This window comes from Acipenser ruthenus, chromosome 9 (assembly GCF_902713425.1).
Source record: "Acipenser ruthenus chromosome 9, fAciRut3.2 maternal haplotype, whole genome shotgun sequence".
Classification (NCBI taxonomy): Eukaryota; Metazoa; Chordata; class Actinopteri; order Acipenseriformes; family Acipenseridae; genus Acipenser; species Acipenser ruthenus.
The window spans coordinates 13,758,609-13,780,749 of NC_081197.1; the positions used below are offsets into that span (position 1 = coordinate 13,758,609).

Genomic DNA, 22,141 nt, shown 5'->3' on the forward strand with positions numbered 1-22,141 from the left:
GATTAATTATTTTGTATTTAATTTTGGCAGGGATGGGGTTAATTCCATTGTTCGAGAGGGAGAGTTGAGTGATGGCTAATGCCCAGCCTGAACAGGAGAATTTTGTAGAAACAGAGGACCTTCCGTGAAGGCCTTTGCCAGCCTAAAGGGTTCCTAGTGTGTTTTGTTTAAACCTTTTATTTTGGTCATTGTACCTGTTTTTTTTTTTTTGTTTGTTTGTTTGTTTGTTTTTTGTTCCTGTGTTTATTTTTATTTCACAGTGAACAAAGACTTTATTCCAAGGTGTCCACGTTGTATACGCTGTCAAAGGGCTCCTGCCATGTCTTGTATTGTATTGAATTCTTCATCTTCAGACAGACAGGGGTCTACTCTACTTAATTAAGCAGTTTTTACCTCTGTGTGAATCCAGGTTGAGTCACCCCCAAGGGTGATCTATTTATCCACTTATTAACATTACTACATACAGTACAATGAAAATACAGTGAAATGAGCGCTGAGAACATTCTGGTTTATACATTTCAATTTACCGCTATTTAGATCATCAAAAAAAAAAAAAGGACCCTGCTTTGGGAATGGTAGCTAGTAAAATTTTGTAGTATTTTGTTATTGGGTAAGTTGTTACAGACAGCTCTATACATTATTATTATTATTATTATTATTATTATTATTATTATTATTATTATTATTATTATTAGTAGTAGTAGTAGTAGTAGTAGTAGTAGTAGTAGTAGTATTAGTAGTAGTCGTAGTATTTTTTATTTATTTTAAATTTGGATTGAAGCCTCTGCACATTAGAGTGAGCTAATAACTGCTGTATTTACTATTACAACTCAGAAGCAAATGATGCCCCAATTTAGAATGTCCAATTCGGTTTCCTCACTGCAGCTCAGGAGATCTGAAGGTCAGTGGGTGTCTGGCTAGTAGGATCTGTTGTAGTGTGATGAGGAGAAACCGACTCTGCAGGTTTTGCCTCCCTAACCCACAGGAGTGCAAGAACAATACAACGCTCCCTCTGGAATCCCCAGCGAAGTCTGCTTACTACCTGCATACATACTCTTCTGATGAAAAAAAAAAACAGGCAAGACACTTTTATTCAAATTATAAAACTGCCTAAAAATGTGAGTCTAAGCTCTTATGAACAAGTTGACCTCATACCTCAGCGAATGAACACGTCCTGAAACTGGGTCACCTTGGTTGGCATGTATTGCTTCATCAAGTGTCCCAAATAATAGATTCTCAGGCCAGAGTGCCTGACCTGGAGATTTCTCTGAATGTTCAGGGGCCCTGCAAAGTGTTGGCATAGTGTGAGACAAGGGGTGAGAGCACTGGCTAATGACAGAGATTACAAAAGAAAAAAATCACAAGAATTATGACAGTTGGGACTGTTAAGGCAATTCTATGTTTAAGACCAGGTTGCATTTTGACTCATGGTCAAAGATTTACAATACTGTAGCGACTAGGATCCAGACACCCTGAATTGCGATGGGCCTTACCTGGTCCCCCAAACTCAGGACAGTTTTTTCTTGAAGTTTATATCCTCCAGAATGCGGATCAAGAGGCCAAAAAAAAAAAAAAATCTTTAAATGTCTTATTTTGGTGCCAGGTACCTTTTATTGATTTCAACTTTGTTTAATATACTGATATAGGTGTCAATACAAATTAAAAAAATTACAAAGATCTAATTCAACTTTTTTTTTCCTTCAGAAATGCTGTTCCTGTTTCAAAAAATGAAATAGTTTACTGTTCAAATTTGAAGCTACTGATATCTAAAATATCATGTAATTATTTATAAGAACTTGAAGATTAGCACTGGAAATGACATCAAGGTGCCACTAGTTGATGTCATCAACACAGAGTAAATGTTCAGAAACATGATAAGAAAAACTTAAACTCCTGCAATTGAAATGTTTTCAAAACATGGCACTTTATTGTGTAAGTTACTATATTAAGTGGCTTAGGTCAAGTTCGATCGTGGGTGTCCTACAAGACAATTAACCCTTGACAGGTTGTTGAGGGTTTCTGTGCAAATCTGCCACCATCACATTGTCAAAGCCTCATATCTCAGAAACCATTTGATCCCTCTGAATCCCTGACTAGTATAGTTAAAGGCTCTGTCCACACTACATAACCGATCTCAAGAACCGTTCTCAAAAACTTTTGAATTAATCCAGCTCAAAGCATTCACACTAAAGTACCCTTTCATGTTTAGTCGGGCTTAATGCGTACAAACACTATTAAAATAGTTTGCAATGAACTGTGGGACTTAACATGACATTATCCCACCATGCACTGTATTTTAGGTTTATATGGAGCCCGTGCCCATGGAAGACATAACGCTTCTTAGCATGGATGCTATGGCTTTGTTTCTTAAAAATACAAGGTACATTTTTATCATAATTTGTGTGTGTTTCGTTTTGAACTCTGAAGTTCTCCTTGACTGATTTCATCGCTCCAGATATCAATGTGCCTTGATTTCGGCATCTGATCCCAACGCTCCATGATCCACCATTTTACAACAAGCTTCAGAAATTGAATACGGTACGGCAGTATTGATAGTCGTTCTCAACTCCTTCAGATGCCTGTTCTGAGGACTGTATTTGTAATGTCCACCCGCCAAAAAATATCAGAAAACATTTTGGGATATTGGAGAATACACAAAATATGTAGTTCGGTATTACAGCATCCACACTTCTGACAAAGCGCACTACCTGAGGTGGTCTCGAGTCTGGTATTAAATGCTGCATAGTGTAACCGTATTTAGCACTTTTAAGTCAGATTAAAGGCAACTAATATGGTTTAAAGGCATAGTGTGGACAGGGCCTAAATTCCATTTTGAAACTTCACCAGAGCAAATGTTTGAGCCTCTTATATTTCAGTGAGACACTGCCTGTGATACAAATGTGGAGCACTTGTTGGATTCTAATCACTAACTCATGTTTTTTTAGTTAATCTCGATGGGGTTTGTATTTCCTTTCTGATAAAACAAAACAGATTTATAGAACTACCTTTGAATTAAAGTGCTTTGAGAAATTTGTGACGTTTTGCTGAAACAGCACTGAACCTTCAGAAAATATAATAAACAATAAAGTATATAATATCTTGCCGATGATTACATCTATTTTATATTATGTATTTTATGTATAGAAAATCCACGAGCGAAAACCTGTATTAAAGAATTCAAAATGCTATTGTTTATCAATGTGCACAAAAACCAGCATTACACAGGATCTGTTTTATTTTTTTTTATGTTGTATTGTGCCATCGTCGTATATTTTCTCCAGTGGCAGTCAAAGTGATACCTGTTGTCTGTAAATTGTTCAACATTGGTCTCCTCTGGGAAAGGAAGGTCACTTTATCTGGCAACTTTTGAAGCAACTATGGACATTAAAGAAATGTGCCTGCAGGAAATGTCGTGGTATTCTATTTATTTACTTCCTTTAACTAACATGCTGTACATGCTGGTTAAATTAAAACTTTCAAACACAAATAGATTGGTTTAGTCACATTAAAAGTGACATGCCAGTGCTGTACACTTATCAATTTGGTTATTTCTCTTCTTAACTCATAGCATGCCAGCTTGATAACATGTCATAGTCATACCTTCATGTGCAGTATCCTATTGAGTATTAGATGATGTAATTTTCCTGCAATTGTACAATAAATTTAATGACCAAATATGATTTGATCTCCAGTGAATATCGAGACATGATTCGTTTAGGGGTTCCCTTATATATTAGCCAGCATTCCCTGCTTTTCTAGGACAGGCACAGATTTCAGAGATAAGGTTCTGCCATAACAATTTTGAGAGGTTGGTATACATTTCTTTCTTTTGCGTACTATTGTTTTATTATTTCAGTAATTGTGCCAGGTTACTGCACATGCATGCTCACCATGACTACAGAACTTTTAGAGGACAATGAGACATTACACTAATATTTCCTTTAAAGTGAGTGTGCATGTATTGTAATCAGCTCGGTTTAAATGTGTATAATGTAGTTCATGTTTTTGTGTTTTTCTTTTTATACAGACATAATTAGTCGGCTTAATGTTTCAGAAACGTATTATTATTATTATTATTATTATTATTATTATTATTATTATTATTATTATTATTATTTTAACAGGTGGAAAAACATGGACACGCAGGTTGGAACCACCGCATCGGTCCAAAACGCTACCTTTGTGCGGCCAGTTGGGTTTTACATCAGAGGTTTTATTGCTTTGCAGCACACCGATTATTATTTTATATTCCTGTCAATTGTTTACATTGCAACATTGTTAGCAAACTTTCTGATCATGTCAATAATTTGGTTTGCAGACAGCCTGCATACACCAAAGTACTTTGCAATTTTTAGCTTAGCCGTGGTGGATGTAAGTTACAGTACAGCACTTATTCCAAAATCGATCGATGCGTTTCTTTTCAATGCCAGATTTGTTTTTTATGATACCTGCTTAACGCAGATGTTTTTTGTACATTATTTTTCTTCGATGGAATCATTTGCTCTCTCTGTTTTAGCTTATGACAGGTTAATAGCTATCTGCTTTCCCCTGAGAAGCAATACACTCAACTCAAACACAAAAATGGTTTTAGTTATAATTGTTTCCTGGGCAATTCCTTTCATTGTAATGATGATCACTGTCGCTCTCATAAATCGATTGTCATTCTGTAAGTCTACGATCATTAACAGCTACTTTTGTGATCACGGACCAGTTTTTAAAAATGCTTGCAGTGATTATTCTGCTAATTGGTTTATGGCTGCATTTGGTATCGTTGTTTTATTTTTTCTCCCTTTGGCTTTCATTATGTTGTCATATGTGTGCATTATATTTGCCCTCTTGAAGATTGCATCGGCAGAAGGAAGACGTAAAGCATTTAAAACTTGCACAAGTCATTTAACCTTAGTAGCAGTATTTTATATACCGCTGTTAGTGACCTATATCATAGCGTGGGTAAACGTGACTATCGACACAGATACCAGAATTCTTAACACATCTCTGTCTGCTACTATACCTCCTCTCCTTAATCCAATTATATACACCTTAAAGACTGAAGAAATTATGGAGCAAATAAAAAAATATTTCAGAAATCGAACAATTAACACTGTAAGTTGATCAAGTGCTTTTTTTTTCTTGTTAAATATGAATATTCAAAGTGTACGTTAATTTAAACTAGTTAGCCATGAGTATAATGCATTTTTGAGTATTGTATTCCTGTATGTTGAATGAAATCAAGATGGGATATTAAACCAGTACTTTCTGTATTCTGTGTACTTTGTGTCTACTGTGGACTACAGTAGCTTGGGGCTCATTCCTATTGGCACTGGCATTCATATTTTAATTTCTAAGGTTTGAATCAAAGATGAACTGTTTTTTATGTTATTATTTTGCACAAAGGTTTGTGTGTGTTTTGCTTTGACAATCTTATAATAATTCTCTGTTTTCTATTTTGTAATGCTCACATGAAAAAATAGGACTAACTAACTAATAATAATAATAATAATAATAATAATAATAATAATAATAATAATAATAATAATATGAGCTTGATTAGAGTTAGTAAAAAATAACTAGCATAATATGTTATTTTTGTGTGCTATATATATATATATATATATATATATATATATATATATATATATATATATATATTTACTTTAACAAAAACACAGTACAAATGTGTGAATGAACATGAATGAACATTTATTTGTATTATTATTATAGACATTACACTTTCCCTATAATCTGAACAACTTAACCTCATGGCTTACTACATCATCATCAGTGTTACTGTAAAGACAAGTTATACTGTAATTGGTGTCAGTCAGAGCATATTGTGAATAAAATAAAAACATGTTTGGACCATTTACTTTAGTTTTACACAATGCTTAATTAAAGGAAATCAGTACATATATTAGAACATTTTAAACATCATGTGTCCCTACATTCATTCTATAGTGTGTTTGTAATGTAGCTTCCCAGACTTGACTCACAAAATGTTTTTGATTGTGCTGCACTTCCTGTGCAGTTTCTGGGTAACAAGCACAATGTGTTGTATGGTAACAGCCAGCAGCCAGTATACATTGCACCTTCAATCAGGACTGTACTAAGAATGTCACACTAACAGACTTCCACAATGAATATCAAGTAGGGCATTTTAATTACTAAGGAAATACCAAGTCGTGTGAATGTACTGGGAAGACCTGAGCCTGATAACAGGCATAATTTGTTTCTGAGTCGTAATAATAAATACAGCAGTTATTAGCTCTAATGTTCAGAGGCTTCAATCCACATTTAAAATAAATAAAAATACTACTACTACGACTACTACTACTACTACTACGAATAATAATAATAATAATAATAATAATAATAATAATAATAATAATAATAATAATAATAATAATAATAATAATAATGTATGGAGCTGTCTGTAACAATTTACCTAGTAACAAAATACTACAAAATTTTACTAGCTACCATTCCCAAAGCAGGGTCCCTTTTTTTTTGATGATCTAAATAGCAGTAAATTAAAATGTATAAATCAGAATTGTCTCCGCGCTCATTTCACTGTATTTTCATTGTACTGTATGTAGTAATGTTAATAAGTGGATTAATAGATCACCCTTGGGGGTGACTCAACCTGGATTCACACAGAGGTAAAAACTGCTTAATTAAGTAGAGTAGACCCCTGTCTATCTGAAGATGAAGAATTCAATACAATACAAGACATGGCAGGAGCCCTTTGACAGTGTATACAACGTGGACACCTTGGAATAAAGCCTTTGTCCACTGTGAAACAAAAATAAACACAGGAACAAAAAAAAAACATACAGGTACAATGACTCTGGTCTCTTTCCCTCTGCCTTCAAACAAGCCTCTATCACCCCCTCCTCAAAAAACCTACCCTTGACCCCACCTCCCTCCAGAGCTACCATCCTGTCTCCCTCTTACCCTTCCTCTCTAAAACCCTCGAGCGGGCAGTACACCACAAGCTCTCTGCTTTCCTGTCTAACCACTCTCGGCATGACCCTCTCCAATCTGGTTTCCACTCTGCTCATTCCACTGAAACTTCTCTCCTGTCTGTCACTAATTCGCTAAACTCTGCCCGTGCTGCCTCTCTCTCCTCTGTCCTAATTCTCCTCAATCTCTCTGCTGCCTTTGACACTGTTGATCACTCTATTCTCCTATCCTCTCTCTGACCTGGGAATCTCTGGCACAGCTCTGGCCTGGTTCTCCTCCTACCTCTCCGACCACACCAACCAGGTAACCTGGTGCTGCTCAACCTCTACACCTCACCCTCTCTCAACAGGGGTCCCCCAAGGATCAGTCTTGGGTCCTCTCCTGTTCTCTCTCTACACCCGCTCCCTGGGCCCCCTCATCGCATCCTATGGTTTCTCACACCATTTCTATGCTGATGATGCTCAGATCTTCCTCTCCTTCCCTCCCTCTGACCCCACCATCCCCTCCCGTATCTCTACCTGTCTGTCTGCTATCTCCTCTTGGATGCACTTGCATCTCCTCACATTCAACCTCTCTAAATCTGACCTCCTTTTCTTCCCCTCCTCATCTTCCCCCTCTTCTGATCTCCTCTGGATTCTACCATGCTCTCTCCCTCCTCCTCAGCCAAGAACCTTGGAGTATCCCTGGACCCCTGCCTCTCCTACTCCCAGCACATCTCCACTCTAACACGCACCTGCTGTTTCTCCCTGAGCAACATACAAAGAATCTGACCCTTCCTCACCAACTACTCCACGCAACCCCTCATTTAGGCCTTGGTACCTTCCACCTAGACTACTGCAACTCCCTCCTGGCCGGCCTCCCTGCATCCGCCACCCGTCCGCTCCAGCTCATCCAGAACTCTGCTGCTCTCCTGGTGTTCTCTCTGCCTCACTTCTCCACTGCTCCACTCAATCCACTCGCTCCTGATCACTGCTCGCATCCAGTTCAAGATTCGCCAACCGATGCCTTGACCAGACTGCACCCAGCTACCTCCAGACCCTCATCTCTCCCTACACCCCTACCCGACCTCTCCACTCCGCCTGCAGTAGAAGACTGGCTGTACCTCCTTTACGCTCCCCTGCCTCCAGAGCCCGCTCCTTCTCCACCCTCGCCCCACAGTGGTGGAACAACCTTTTATTATTTATTATTATTTGTTTATTTAGCAGATGCCTTTATCCAAGGCGACTTACAGAGACTAGGGTGTGTGAACTATGCATCAGCTGTAGAGTCACTTACAACTACGTCTCACCCGAAAGACAGAGCACAAGGAGGTTAAGTGACTTGCTCAGGGTCACACAATGAGTCAGTGGCTGAGGTGGGATTTGAACCGGGGACCTCATGGTTACAAGCCCCTTTTCTTTAACCATTGGACCACACAGCCTCCACCTTCCTATGGATGTCAGGACTGCCCAGTCCCTGACCACCTTCCGGCGCCTCCTCAGGACACACCTCTTCAGACAACACCTGTAAAACTCAACTCTTCCTTTCTGGACTATATAGCACTCTGCCTTTAATGCACTTTAACTTGCACTTTAACTTGCACTAATCCTGCACTTAACCCAAACTGTAGTATTTTGTATTTCACTTGCACTCGTATCTAATGAGTTGTAACTATCTGCTCCTGAACTGCCCCGATATCAAATCGTACTGTATTTTGTATTTGCTCATTAGGACTGAAATCACTGTATTTTGTATCTTGATCTTAATTGTACTGTAATTCTTGATGTATTTTTTGTATACAACTGTAAGTTGCCCTAAGTAAGGGTGTCTGCTAAGAAATAATAATAATAATAATAATAATAATAATAATCCTCATGCTGGTGCACAAAAAACAGCAGCAAAGGACTCGCTTTTTCAGCTCCTTTATAACGGCATATGGACAGGGTTAATTGATAATCAATTAGTCAATTAACACCTGGCCACCAGCTACACATTAGGTTTCAATTAGGCAGGGAAGAAAGTCTAACCTCCCACCTCTGCCATATCCAGCACACACTTTAATTTACCCAAACTTTCAAATTATACAAATTAAACACATTTTATTTACAAACCCAACCAAAAATACATTATTTACAGGGTCATTCAACTGTTCTTTTCATGCCCTTGGCCATGAAGACATGTCTTCAGTTCCTCCAGCAGTAGTTGTTGTCTCTCTTCTTCTGGTGGCATGTTGTTGCTAGATCCTGTTCCGCTGTCTAATTCATTTTTAACACTGCTGGGACGTCCCTTTTGGTATCAGTGGAGACAAAGAGTATGTAGTAGATCCCATAATTTCTGGTTTCTCGTGTATCTTAATATGTTTTGTGTATTAATAACTGGGGACAACATACAATGTGTCAAAAATGGGATCCCCAGTGAGTAACTTAGTAAAAGCATGGATTGCAGGATGAATCCTGCCATTGAGAGTTTTCTGCTTCTAATCTGTATCCCACTGAGTTGCTCATCTTGGGTGAGGGTGATAGGGAGAGCTGCATTGTCCTCTTAAAAGTTGATTCAAAAGTTTGAAAATATGCCCTGATTTGCCTTCCTCCAACAACACTGTACATTCTTGAAATCATAAACATTTTCTTGGAAGTAGGCACAGTAGCAATCCTGCATTTGTGCAATAGTGAATCAATAGTAGGCTATTGGAATGTCTCCAGTACTGTAATCTCTACAGTATATACTTTAATATTAATTGACTGATATACTGATATAAACAGATTCTTATTACCAGAGCAGTTGTTTTAAAGAGACACATGCAGTTCATAGTTTTTGTGTCAGGTGTTTGCTTTAAGCATATTACTGTAATTGCATCCCAAATGAGTGTAATTAGCTTGCACATTTAAAAACTGACAAGTATTACTTCATCTCATTGGTTGGGGCCTTTCTTATTCCCCAGTGAATACACGAGTTACAGTTTGTTTTCCGCTAATGTTCAGCAATAAATAAGAAGGGTTTCCCATATTCGACAGCAGAATACAGAGCAACACAGGACCTGAAAGCACTGCAAAAGGGATTGGTATGTACAATACTGTTTTTTGTTGCATATATCTTTATTGTACCTTGCTTGCCTTTGTTGTACTTGCTTTTATGTTTCAGAAAACTAATATGTATTTATTTTTATTTTATTTGTATTTCTTTATATATATATATATATATATATATATATATATATATATATATATATATATATATATATATATATATATATATATATACTGTATATATATACACACACACACACAGTAGAGAGTCAATTATTCAAACTAATTGGTACCGATACTAGTTTGTATAATCGATTTGTACGGATAATCGAACAGGTATTAATTACAATTACTGTACCTTTAATAATGTATAGCATAAAGTTAACATACACAAGTACAGTACATTGTACACAAGTACCTGCTGATGATATATAGCTACTAACCTATTCTATCACATTAAGCATACAAAATTACAACGCCTTACAAATAATTAAATTAATGCAATTCAACAAAACTTTAACACCAGCAGTTAAGGTAATGAAATACTGTAATTAAACATACCCTATACCAAACTTTGAAAATCATCAAAGAACAATTTCTCTTCAGCCCTTACTGATGAAATAGAAGAAAAATCAAGAATGAGGTGACTGTTTTAATTTGCTTAACTGCAGCAATTTAAAGCATACAATTCTCCAGCTAAGGTTTTGGTGGTCTGAATAATTCTGTAATTTTCATTTGCCTCAGTCTGCTGGTCCTTTTTTTGGCAGCTAAATCTGGTAACCGTTTTAGCAGCAGAAGCTGTGTGCGTAATACACCACACATAATTCATCACGTGATTACAGGTGCGTTCGTTTGATTAGACAGTGACGTTGATCGAAGATCACATAATTGACGCTCTACTGTATATATACATATTTGTATTGATGTGGTATACTTCATCAGGCCAGCAGTTACATCATCTAAGAAATATTGCAATTATAATAATAATAAAGTTGGCTATTATTATAGTTGATAAATGACTGATACATTTTTGCTCTGTGTAATTCCCATTAGCTGGAAATACGTTTAAAATTGTGAATATTATGTATTCTTTATTCAACTGTTCACTTGCATTCCAGACAAGTTTTGCCGGTTATGCATCTCTGTAAAAGAAATAAGTTGAAGTCAACTGCATTAAAAAAAAAAAAAAAAAAAAAAAGTCTTCGGTAGTTTGTCAAGGGCAAGGAATAATGTTGACCTGACACACTTGTGTTTTGTTCTTCAAAAGCATTCATTGATCTTTATTTTCTATTAAATTGCTTTTTCCGATATTAACGCCGGATAACTGCACATGTATATAGGAGGATACTGTATTTCCCGCCTTACACGTCTGGAAGAAGCGATGCTTCCCTAAAACAAAAAGAAAGTTAAATACATGTTCACTTCATTTTCTGAAACAAATATTATTATTATTATTATTATTATTATTATTATTATTATTATTATTATTATTATTATTATTATTATTATATTGTACATTGTGTGTTTTTTTTTTAATTTTTGTATTTAAGTATTTCATTTGTATTTTTGTACTTACGTTTGGGGAGAGTTCGTTGAGGGAGAGGCTGAGTGCTGCAGGGTGTGCAATCAGTCCAAGCACCATGATAGCCCAGCGTTGGAGCTGTTTTGTTTTGATGTGTTTTTGTTTAACCCTTTTATTTGTGTTCCTGTATTGTTAAATAAAAGGGTTAAACAAAAACACTTCAAAACAAAACAGCAAAAACAGCACCCAAGCTGGGCTATCGCGGTGCTTGGACAGAGAGCACACCCTGCTACACTCAGTCCCTCCCTTGACTAACTCTCCCCAAACAAAGCATCTGGATTCCTTTATAGTATGTGGCTGGGCTTAATGGATACTCACTTAACTAACTAACTGGCAAGAATGGAATTAAACCCCTCCTTGCCAAACTTAAATACAAAAATAATAAAATACACAATTTCGGCCCTGCCACAGACATATGATCATATTTGAAGTTTGGTGATAAATTAAAACCATCCCAGTTATCTAATGGAATGTGGACTATGTCAGCACAAAACTGTCGTTATCTTATTTGAAAGAAAATGTTGAGACACTCAAAATGAAAAACAAACAACACTTTGTTTACTGAATACATTATATTCACGTGCAGTTATTTTCTTTTCCACAATTACTTATGTTTAAATTACCTTAGGCAAGGTAATCCAAGATTAGCGATAATTGGGGTCTGTGAAACCAGCCCTTAGAGAACAAGCACCGCATGTACTCGTATACACTGTGATATGAAATGAAAATACATTATATTCATGGACTGTATTATAACTCACACACAGTAAATTAATTATAATTGACTTTACTACTTCAGTTATAATTGAAGTTTACTGCATGTGCATAAATGCTTATTAAGTAATTGGTAAACTTCAGGTATTCAATTCTGTTTATTATTATTATTATTATTATTATTATTATTATTATTATTATTATTCACAGGCTGATCAAGACTTTTGGAAGAAAAAAACAAACGATGGCCACGCAGCAAGAACCGGAAGACCTCAGTAACTTTACCCACCCATTGGGGTTTTACATCAGAGGCTTTTATGCCCTACAGAATACAGATTATTATTTCATCTTCTTGTCTATTATTTATGTCATAACACTGCTAGCAAACTTTCTAATAATGTCAATCATCTGGTACGCAGAAAGTCTGCACACATCAAAGTATTTAGCTATTTTTAGCTTAGCTGTAGTGGACGTCAGTTATAGCACTGCACTCATTCCAAAGGCAATACACACGTTCCTGTTTAACTCGAGATTCGTATATTTTGATGCTTGTTTAGCCCAGGTTTTCTTTGTAGATTATTTTTGCTCAATGGAGTCGTTTTCTCTCTGTGTATTGGCGTATGACAGGTTAATTGCTATATACTTTCCACTGCGAAGTAATACACTGAATTCAACCACAAGAATGATGCTAGTTATTCTGATTTCTTGGATTATCCCTTTAATTGTCGTAGTGATTATGGTTGCTTTAATTCCACGACTGTCATACTGCAAAACCACAATTGTAAACAGTTTTTTTTGTGATTATGGACCAATGTTTAAAATAGCTTGCGGGGACTATTCTCCAAATTGGTTTATGGCTTCCTTTTATACTGTGGTTGTAATTTTTGTTCCATTCGCTTTTATTGTGCTGACATACATGTTCATCGTAAGGGCACTTTTAAAGATAGCGTCCGCTGAAGGTAGGTGGAAAGCATTTAAAACGTGCAGTACACATTTAACCTTAGTAGCCATATTTTACCTACCGATTTTAGCGACTTATGTTGTAGCGTGGGTAAATGTGCATATCGACACAGACACCAGAATTATTAATACATCCTTATCTGCTACCATTCCTCCTCTGCTAAATCCAATCATATACACCTTAAAAACGGAAGAAATTATGGAGCAAATTAAAAAGTTTCTCAAAAACAGAAAAATCAGATCTATAAATTGATAATCTTCAGACTGTGTGAGCAGCGTTTAATATGTGTGTGTTAATCCCCCATCCGCCCCCCCCCCCCCCCTTACCCCTACCCACACACACACAATTAATTAAAAAAAGGTCTTTGCATTGGGCCCTGTCTATAACCCTCAATATGCTATTGAAATGTTGAAACTATGGAATCTAAACAAACTTTATTTTTTACTTACAGTCAGTTAGAGATTGTATTCTTACATATATACTTATGCACTCAGTTTATTTTTTTGTTTGTTGTTATACAGAATAGTGAAAATGTAACCATGTATACATGTTTTGGAATGTTTTTCTTAATGGGTGTAGTAAAATGACATCACTGAGTTTATTAATTAATTCAAAATAAAAAGGTGGATTACAGGACATTTTAGCTGAGAATTATCTTTTCAACATAAAAACCAAAAAGCCAGAAATATTCTAAGACTCTAAGAACACTAATACATGACAAGATAGACACATTGGTCCCTGCTCACTTTAAATTTAAAGCTTTTAAAAGGCCATTTGATTAATCAGTTTGAATATAATTACATTTTTGCATCTGTTTTAAAGTGGGTTTAATCTCATTTTTCAAAGCACAATCTAAAAACACTCTTTAAAAACATTCCTTCAAACAGTCCTTGAAGATCTGTTGGAAAGGAAAGTAAAGAGATATAGAGGAGAAAAGGGAGATAAGAACAGTAGAGGTGGCTAAGAGCCTAAAGGATAGTGAACCAGTTGTCCAAAAAAAATAGGCTGCATGAATCTGGACTGAAGAGAAAAGTCATTCAGAGTGAACCACATCTAAAAAAAAATAGAATTGCTTAACTGGCCAATTGTCCACCCAGTCACCAGACCTCAACCTAAAGATAAAATTAACAGGAAGCATCAATTTCTGATTTAAAGACAAGAATGGAAAAATGAAATAACATAATTCCAAATCACCCAAATTCTATTTTAGGAAATTGTAATACAACAATATTCTGATTGCCATTTAGCACAATTACTTTATAAAACATTTTGCAGAACAAATGAATAAATGTTTGCAGAAAATATTTTGCAGAATAAATGCACACATGAATAATTAATAAATGAATAATGAATCCCCAGAGGTCCCCAGTGGCTCACTTAGTAAAAGCACTGCCAGTCATCCTACAGAGTCAGCTAAGCAAGCATGGTTTGAATTGCACTCACACAAAGTGGCCACCCTTGGCTGGGAACCTTCAGGAAGCTTTCCATTGGCTGTCGCTTACATTTGGCAAGTAAAAGGAGCCTATTGGCTTGAAGGGAGTAAAACTGATTTAACAAATTTATAAAGGAACAAACAAATAAAAAAAAACTAAGAGAATCAAATAGTATGATGGAGTATATGTGGAAGAATAAAATCATTATGTAACTTGAAAGAAAAATTACAAACTACAGACAATTTTAATTTCAGGTTCCCAGTTGAATACTTTTTTGAGTCACTATATGAAATATGTAAATAAATTTGATTAAAAATATTGTTTGGTTAAAATAATGTTCTCTTGAATGAATAGGTGTTTGTGGGTTAACGGTTCACCATACTGAACCAAATTACAATAGTTTGTTGAGTCATTAGCCCCATCATTATTTTCCTTATTATGTACTACAATAATAAAGTTTGTAAAAGTAGCTAATATTTTGTGATTCATCCCTGTGGTTTATATCTTTTTTGCATAGTACAAGTGTACATGTGACTGGTGGATAAATAAAAAAACCAAATAAATAACAAATACATTAATGAATAAATTACCCTTTTGTAGCTGTTGTGCTATTATTATTACTGTTGTTGCTAACACACCCTCCCACATGAATACCCTTTTGTTAAAATGATGATAGGCCTACAGTATGTGTTAAAAGCTTTAAGAAAACAAGGTCTAATATTTTCGTAATATTTATTGAAACATGAGATTGAAAATTACTAACAACTAACAATTTCAAATCACAGTAATCAGGTTTTATTGTCAACACACAGGTAAAATTATACAGAGAAATTCACTACTTGTAGAGTTCATGAATTAGCCCTGATACAGAGTAATATAAAGTAAAATACTTATCTATTAACCCTGGACAATTGCCGGTGTTAGCCCTCTTCTGCCTTTTCCAAATGTGCCAATTCTTTTTTTAATTTGGAATCGCCCATTTTCTCCCCAATTTGAAAGACGCAATTTATTTAAGCCTGGCTCAGCACTGCAACCCCAAGCTGACTAGCACATGCGTCCTCTAAGTTGATTTTCTTCAATGGGCTCTGTTTCTGTAGAAACAATAATGACAATCATAATAAGCATAATGATAATACACATGTGTGAACATTTTAACAATTCAATAAAGAATCAAAGATAGTACTGTTAAAAAAATTGAAGGCTATCAATAAGCAAATGATTGAAACAGACGTATTGCGAAGACAATCTGTTAGGATAGTGTTATCAAAGCAAGCACTGTATGGAATAATACTGTTTCAAGGAAACAATACAAAAATACACACTGTGTTTTAATTTACCAGTTGCTTTGAAACACATTAATAACAGGATTTTCAGAACATTCAGTGTAACTAAACAGTCAGATGCCTTCCTGCATTCTTCAATGTTTTACAGAATAAGTCATTTTTCTGACAGTATTTGGAAAAAAAACAATTTGTTATGCATTTGCTTCAAATAGTATTATTATTATGAATAGTAGTATTTCATAGCAACCTATTTAGAAATAATATATATATATATATATATGAATACTGCATAGTTTTTTATGTTTCCAAAATGTCTTACAGTACTGTAGTAAATTCCTTTAATACAGTGAGTTTTCTGCCAGTATTTAAATCCACTCATTACATTTTTTTAAATGCAGGCTTTGAGATGTAACCCCAAAGGTTACTTACCAGTTTGCCACTGCTGTTGCTGTTTCAGAAACCTCACAGCTACTGTACTGTGTGCAGGCTTGTCCTCATAAACATCCACAAATAGAGAAGGCTGCAGAATTTATCTTGCAAACACTGTGGGAAAAAAAAATTAAAAAGACACAGGAGATTTAATTAAAATGTTAAATTGTACATCATTAGCTAATTAGTTAAGTCCCTTAGATTAATACAAGGTTGATTAACTGAAAAAGCTGTATTGTAATATGTTCTCTATAGCTGAGTGTTCAGTAGTGGTATGTGTGTTCTACCTTATAATGAGAATGAAATTGCTGTTGGAAGGATTTTGTGGGACAAATGGGGGCTATGGCCATGCTGTAGTATAAAGGCCTACCTTCAAAAAGGGGGAGCACTGTGTTACTTACTGTAAATTAGGTGCAGTTTTCGATTTGTGATAGGACATGTCGGGCATTAGTGTGGAGTAGTGGTTAGGGCTCTGGACTCTTGATCGGAGGGTCGTGGGTTCAATCCCTGGTTGGGGACACTGCTGCTGTACCCTTGAGCCAAGGTACTTTACCTAGATTGCTCCAGTAAAAACCCAACTGTATAAATGGGCAATTGTATGTAAAAATAATGTGATATCTTGTAACAATTGTAAGTCGCCCTGGATAAGAGCGTCAGCTAAGAAATAAATAATAATAATATTATCTTGAAGCCAGTGCAGAGGGGAACAAAATAATCTTAAGAGAATAAAACTGGAAAAATGACAGCAATAATGTAACCACTGTATCCTGCAAATAATTAGGCTATTTCTACTTTTATTGAGCATTGCAATAGTTACTCCAGCCAGGTTTGAATAAATTGATTAGTTTCTGTAATTTTCTTGGCCACATTTTTATCAAGGCGGAAGGCACAACACAAATCCTAATACCAAATACAGAACTCCCAATAGGACCCTGCTGTCACATCCAAGCAACTGTTTATTTGATATTACCAGACAGTCCATCTAACCTGTGTCCTGGGCATCTACTTATGTTATTAGTACATGTCTTAACACTATAACAGTAGCTTTGGAAAAATAAGCACTCCAAAAGCTGAATAAATATTATTCTTGTTCTTCTTTTTGTTCTACTTGTTGAAGATGCAAAACATTAAATGAAGACAGATCTTTATGAAACTCGACATACTTGTAGAGATTGAGATGAACCAGGAATGCAATATGTTTAAAACTAGATAAAAGGATCACTCATAAAGATTCACCTCGAAAAGGCAATTCATTTTTTTAGCACCGTGGAACAAACTACTTGAAACTTCTAAACAAAAAGAAAAAAAAGTAATTTATTCTTGTTCTTGTTTTGTCTTTTTGATGTGTTCTTTTTTTTCAAATCTGTTTTCAGACTATTGCTCAGTTAAAATCAATTATTTAAGGAAATGTATTTCTTCTCCATTTTATTCAGAGAAAGACAGTCAGCATAATTTACTAAGCTTAGGGATAACCTTTGTGTATCTCTTATTGGTGCCATACTAAGTTAAAGAAAGCTCTAATTGTACATCCTTCTCTTCAAGGTAGTCTGTTATGGTTTCACATTTTACCTTAGCAGTGTCTTCAGGGAATGCATGCCACTAGCAGCAAAGCATATTAGTCACTGTAAGAAGCAACTGAATGGTTAATGACAGGAAAGCTTGAGAATGTAACAAATCAAGCATAAAAATAAAAAGCCCATCATCTTCCTGATTAATTTGGCTATACAGATGAAAGAATAACCCATTCTGGACCACGGTATGCAAATGAATGATGTATTGAGTTGCAGCATAAAGAAAGGTGTCTGACAACATGGGGCAGGGCTGAGGCCTTGCACATGGACAGAATGGGGTTTTGTATTTTGTGTGTTTTTCTTTTCGTTTGTTTTTGTAAATCTTTTTTTTTTTAATTTAGCCAGAGGACAGGGAATGGCAGCGAGGGATTGTTCGATTGCAGCGGTTTTGCTCACGAGAAAAAAAAAGCGGCACTGCCTTTCAAAACAAGCCCAATCCATTTCAGAGGGAGGAGTGGGGGAGTTTATACAAATGCCATATTTTTTTCTAATGACGTGCATATACATTGACACCAGTGAATCACCAAAACCACTCCTACAACCATTTTTAACTGTTGAAGTCACTTCACCTGTTACAAAAAAACCTGTAACTCTCAAAAAATGAAAGCGACTCTCAATAAAAACAACCCCAATTCCGCTTATTATAAGCGGACATGGCAACTGTGGGTTGCAGATGCCTGACAGGCCAGTGGCGGGTTTCAGGCAGCAGAGCGTCTCGCAATAAAAGGGAGCTGCTGACACACCAGGCTGATGAGCTGGGGATGACGGTCCGAGTGACCCTTTGTTTGGTGAGTGAACAAGTATGTGACCACCATGTATCAAACCAAAGTCGTGAGTACTAAAGGACGCTGTTGCATAAGGATAGTAAATAGTTTAGGGGATCTTTATCACTAGATTAACCAAACATCTGCCTACCTAGAAGGACAAAGGAGTCATTTGGACCCCTATTGCGTTTTCCTATGTTATAGTTACCAGTGGTGTGATTAAAAACACCATTATCATTTCTGATAGTTTTCTGCTACCAACATTGCTAATTAATTATTTTATGGAAAAAAAAAGACTAGAAAAAAGATTCAAAACAAAACCTGTACATTTACAAAATCAATAAAGTCATTGTGTATTCTTCTCTTTTACATTCAGTCATAACTATAACTTTATTTTATTTGTTTATTTTTAGCAGACGCCTTTTTCCAAGGCGACTTACAAGACTCAGGTGTGTGAACTATGCATCAGCTGCAGAGTCACTTACAATTATGTCTCACCCGAAAGACAGAGCATAAGGAGGTTAAGTGACTTGCTCAGGGTCACACAGTGAGTCAGTGGCTAAGGTGGGATTTGAACCGGGGACCTCCTGGTTATAAGCCCTTTTCTTTAACCACTGGACCACACAGCCTCCTATATAACTCTATCATTGGGAATATATGAAATCAAAACAATAGACTAAGAAACCCAAGAATGATTTATCATTGAACACGGTGTAGAGCCCCTTTCACACTGGCACTCCTACCCGGGTCCGGACCAGGATCCTGGCTAACCGGGTCACAATCCTGCATAGTGTGAAACCACATACCTGGGTTAACCCAGTGACCCACCTCAGGATGTGGGTTGACATGCTTTGATTCGGGTTGAGCGAAACAAAATGCTTGACAGCCGTTCGTGAGCCGACGCAATAACAAACAGCCACTCCTGCGTGAAAGTTTTGCACTTCCGCAAGAAACGTTTCTGTTTATTCTTTTTAGCTATATTTTTGTTGCTTGAGACACCCCATGAGCCATATTGCAGCAGGGATGAAGAAACATTTGCTCTAATCAACATTTCGGCCGACGGTTCAATCCAGAGAAGCTTGGATGGAAGAGTCTGTAACAAGCTGCTTGTGGGGCATTGATACGCACATTGCGTACTTGCGTCTGTCACCCAGGTCAACCCTGCTTTATCAAAAGCAGTGTGAAATCGCATATCTGACCCGCATGACACCGGGTCCTGACCCGGGTAGGTTCTGACCCGGGTAGATCATGCCAGTGTGAAAGAGGCTTAGGTCTTGATTCAGGAGTCACACTTTTTGCAGATGAACTGTTTCAATTTCTTTGATGCCCATGAACCACAGACAGTTGAAGGCGTGTGTTAGCTGTCTTATTCCCATTGCGAGGATTCAGAATCACAAGAGGAAATGTCTGCATCATCTGAATCACTGACTTGGATTTTATTTTAGCTTTTCCAAAATTTGTGTTGCAGTAAGACCCCTTCTAACACCCATTGTCACTGTGAAAAAAAAAAAACAACAATAGCTGCATTCAAAGTCAAATGCTATTTTCAAATACCATTCAAAGGCAATAATACTATGAGGAGTCAAAATGACCCCTCCTTCTACAGTTACTTAAAAAAAAATGAATGAAGTGCTTTCCATTTAATCTCATATGGACTATAAACGTAAGAAAATGTACCAGAGTAGGAGGATTTAATATCAAGTTTTGTGGATTTCATGAGTAACAATGTTTTAAAATGGTGTCAAAATGGCCCTTCGGTTGTTCTAGTGTTAAATCCTGCAAAAGTACACATAGGGAGTGTCAGCGTAGGTTCCTGTAGCGAGACTTCCCTTTTAGTGGGAGCAGTGGGTCCAGTCATGTGGTTTATCCTGCTCGACCCCACACTGCTACTGCAAACTCCTGTGTCTCTTAATCTCTCGCAGTGGATTCCCACACCCTACTACCCAGCATTTAAAGAGTGATTCATTCCATGTGGTGTCTGTGTTATTGACACTACCAATTAGCAATCCATGTACAACTCGGGAGAACTGAAAATCAATGGGCAGCCTCTGTTCCTGCTGGCCAGCCCGGCGTCTGTTTACACCCAGCAGCTCTAAGCAGCAGATGTTGCTAAGCTACTGTGTTGGAGAGAGTTCAGCCTGTTCTTCATGGAAAAACATATATGAAGACAGAATCCTCCAGGGGTTGAGATGATCTAGGGAATTAAATCATTTAGCACTTTGATTTTAATTTATGTTTTATAATTGAATTTTTAATGGTCACCTTGGCCACTAGGGGGTTACATAGCCATGAGGCAGATTCAATCTTAGTGGGATAAATGTTGGTATTAAAGCAAAAAGTCTGTATCGGCATAATGTTCGGCTCCCGAACCAAATCCCTATTGAAATCAACTGTGTGTTACCTTCTACAATGTGGAACCTGTCAATTATGCAATCCAGCATGATTTATAACTCGTGTCTGTATATATATATATATATATATATATATATATATATATATATATAGAAACATAATGTAGCCTTTCATATATTAGAGTGAATTAAGAAAACATCTTTAAGTGAATTAAAAAAAAAGATCTATCACCATTTGTTAGTCATCTTCATTTGAAATGTAGATCTAGTCAATAACCTACCCAGAACAACAATAAAGGGCTAGTACACTTCTATATGCTTCTACATACATACATATCTGGGCGAGGTGCTTCAATTAATAAAATACTAAATACATGTTTTCTTTCCTTCCGTTGTTCCAATGCTCCTATAACACGTATGTTTGTGTGCTTTCAGACCCTTCTTTTATTTCAGTAAAAGTTAGTCTGATTCGTGGAGATGGTAACCTCAGTTCCCTCCCAAAAGGAAAAACATGCCTGCGTGATATCTCTCTCCTCCCATTCTGCGGCACCTTCAATTTCAGGAATTGTTTGATTTAATGCAGCCTAAGTGAAGCTGCAAACTGGAAAGCCGCACACATGTGCCTTTTAGAGTTAGTGTACCCCCAAGTTTGGATAAAATAAAAAAGAAATAAGTCAGTATGGCCTAGCGGTAGCTAGCTAGGTTCACATTCTTCTCTCCTGGAGTCACTCATTCTAAGTGATATCAGACCATATGGAAAAACAAGAATAAGGATATAAAATGGGATATTTACAAAGGGGCCAAAACTTTAGTTAATAATGTGTGTCCCCTTTTGTAGTTAAGGCTGATCGCTTTATTCTCTTGTCTTAGTACATGTAACATGTGTTGGCCAGATTTGCACTGCTCTGAATAATAAAACAGCTACTGACAACCCCTCAATCACTGTTCTGTTAGCCTACCTCTGTTCAGTGTAACAGATGCTACCTATACATCTGAATTGGCATAGGTACACATTTAACTACTGTATTATAGCAAGCAGATGAGCACCTCTCCCATCCACCATTCCACAGGAAGTAATTAGGGACTAT

General features: G+C 36.5%; 2 protein-coding genes across 2 annotated transcripts; both read left to right on the forward strand.

Annotated features, from left to right (window-relative positions):
• Positions 1 to 4,134: 4,134 nt before the first annotated feature.
• Positions 4,135 to 5,112, forward strand: LOC117406254 (olfactory receptor 4E2-like). Its single transcript, XM_034922744.1, has one exon. It carries the CDS (start codon positions 4,135 to 4,137, stop codon positions 5,110 to 5,112), a length of 978 nt encoding a protein of 325 aa, XP_034778635.1.
• Positions 5,113 to 9,960: 4,848 nt separating this feature from the next.
• On the forward strand, positions 9,961 to 13,493 carry LOC131737969 (olfactory receptor 6F1-like). The gene is made up of 2 exons (XM_059030439.1): positions 9,961 to 10,000; positions 12,472 to 13,493. Exon 2 carries the CDS (start codon positions 12,506 to 12,508, stop codon positions 13,472 to 13,474), a length of 969 nt encoding a protein of 322 aa, XP_058886422.1. The 5' UTR covers positions 9,961 to 10,000; positions 12,472 to 12,505; the 3' UTR covers positions 13,475 to 13,493.
• The last annotated feature ends 8,648 nt before the right edge of the window (positions 13,494 to 22,141 follow it).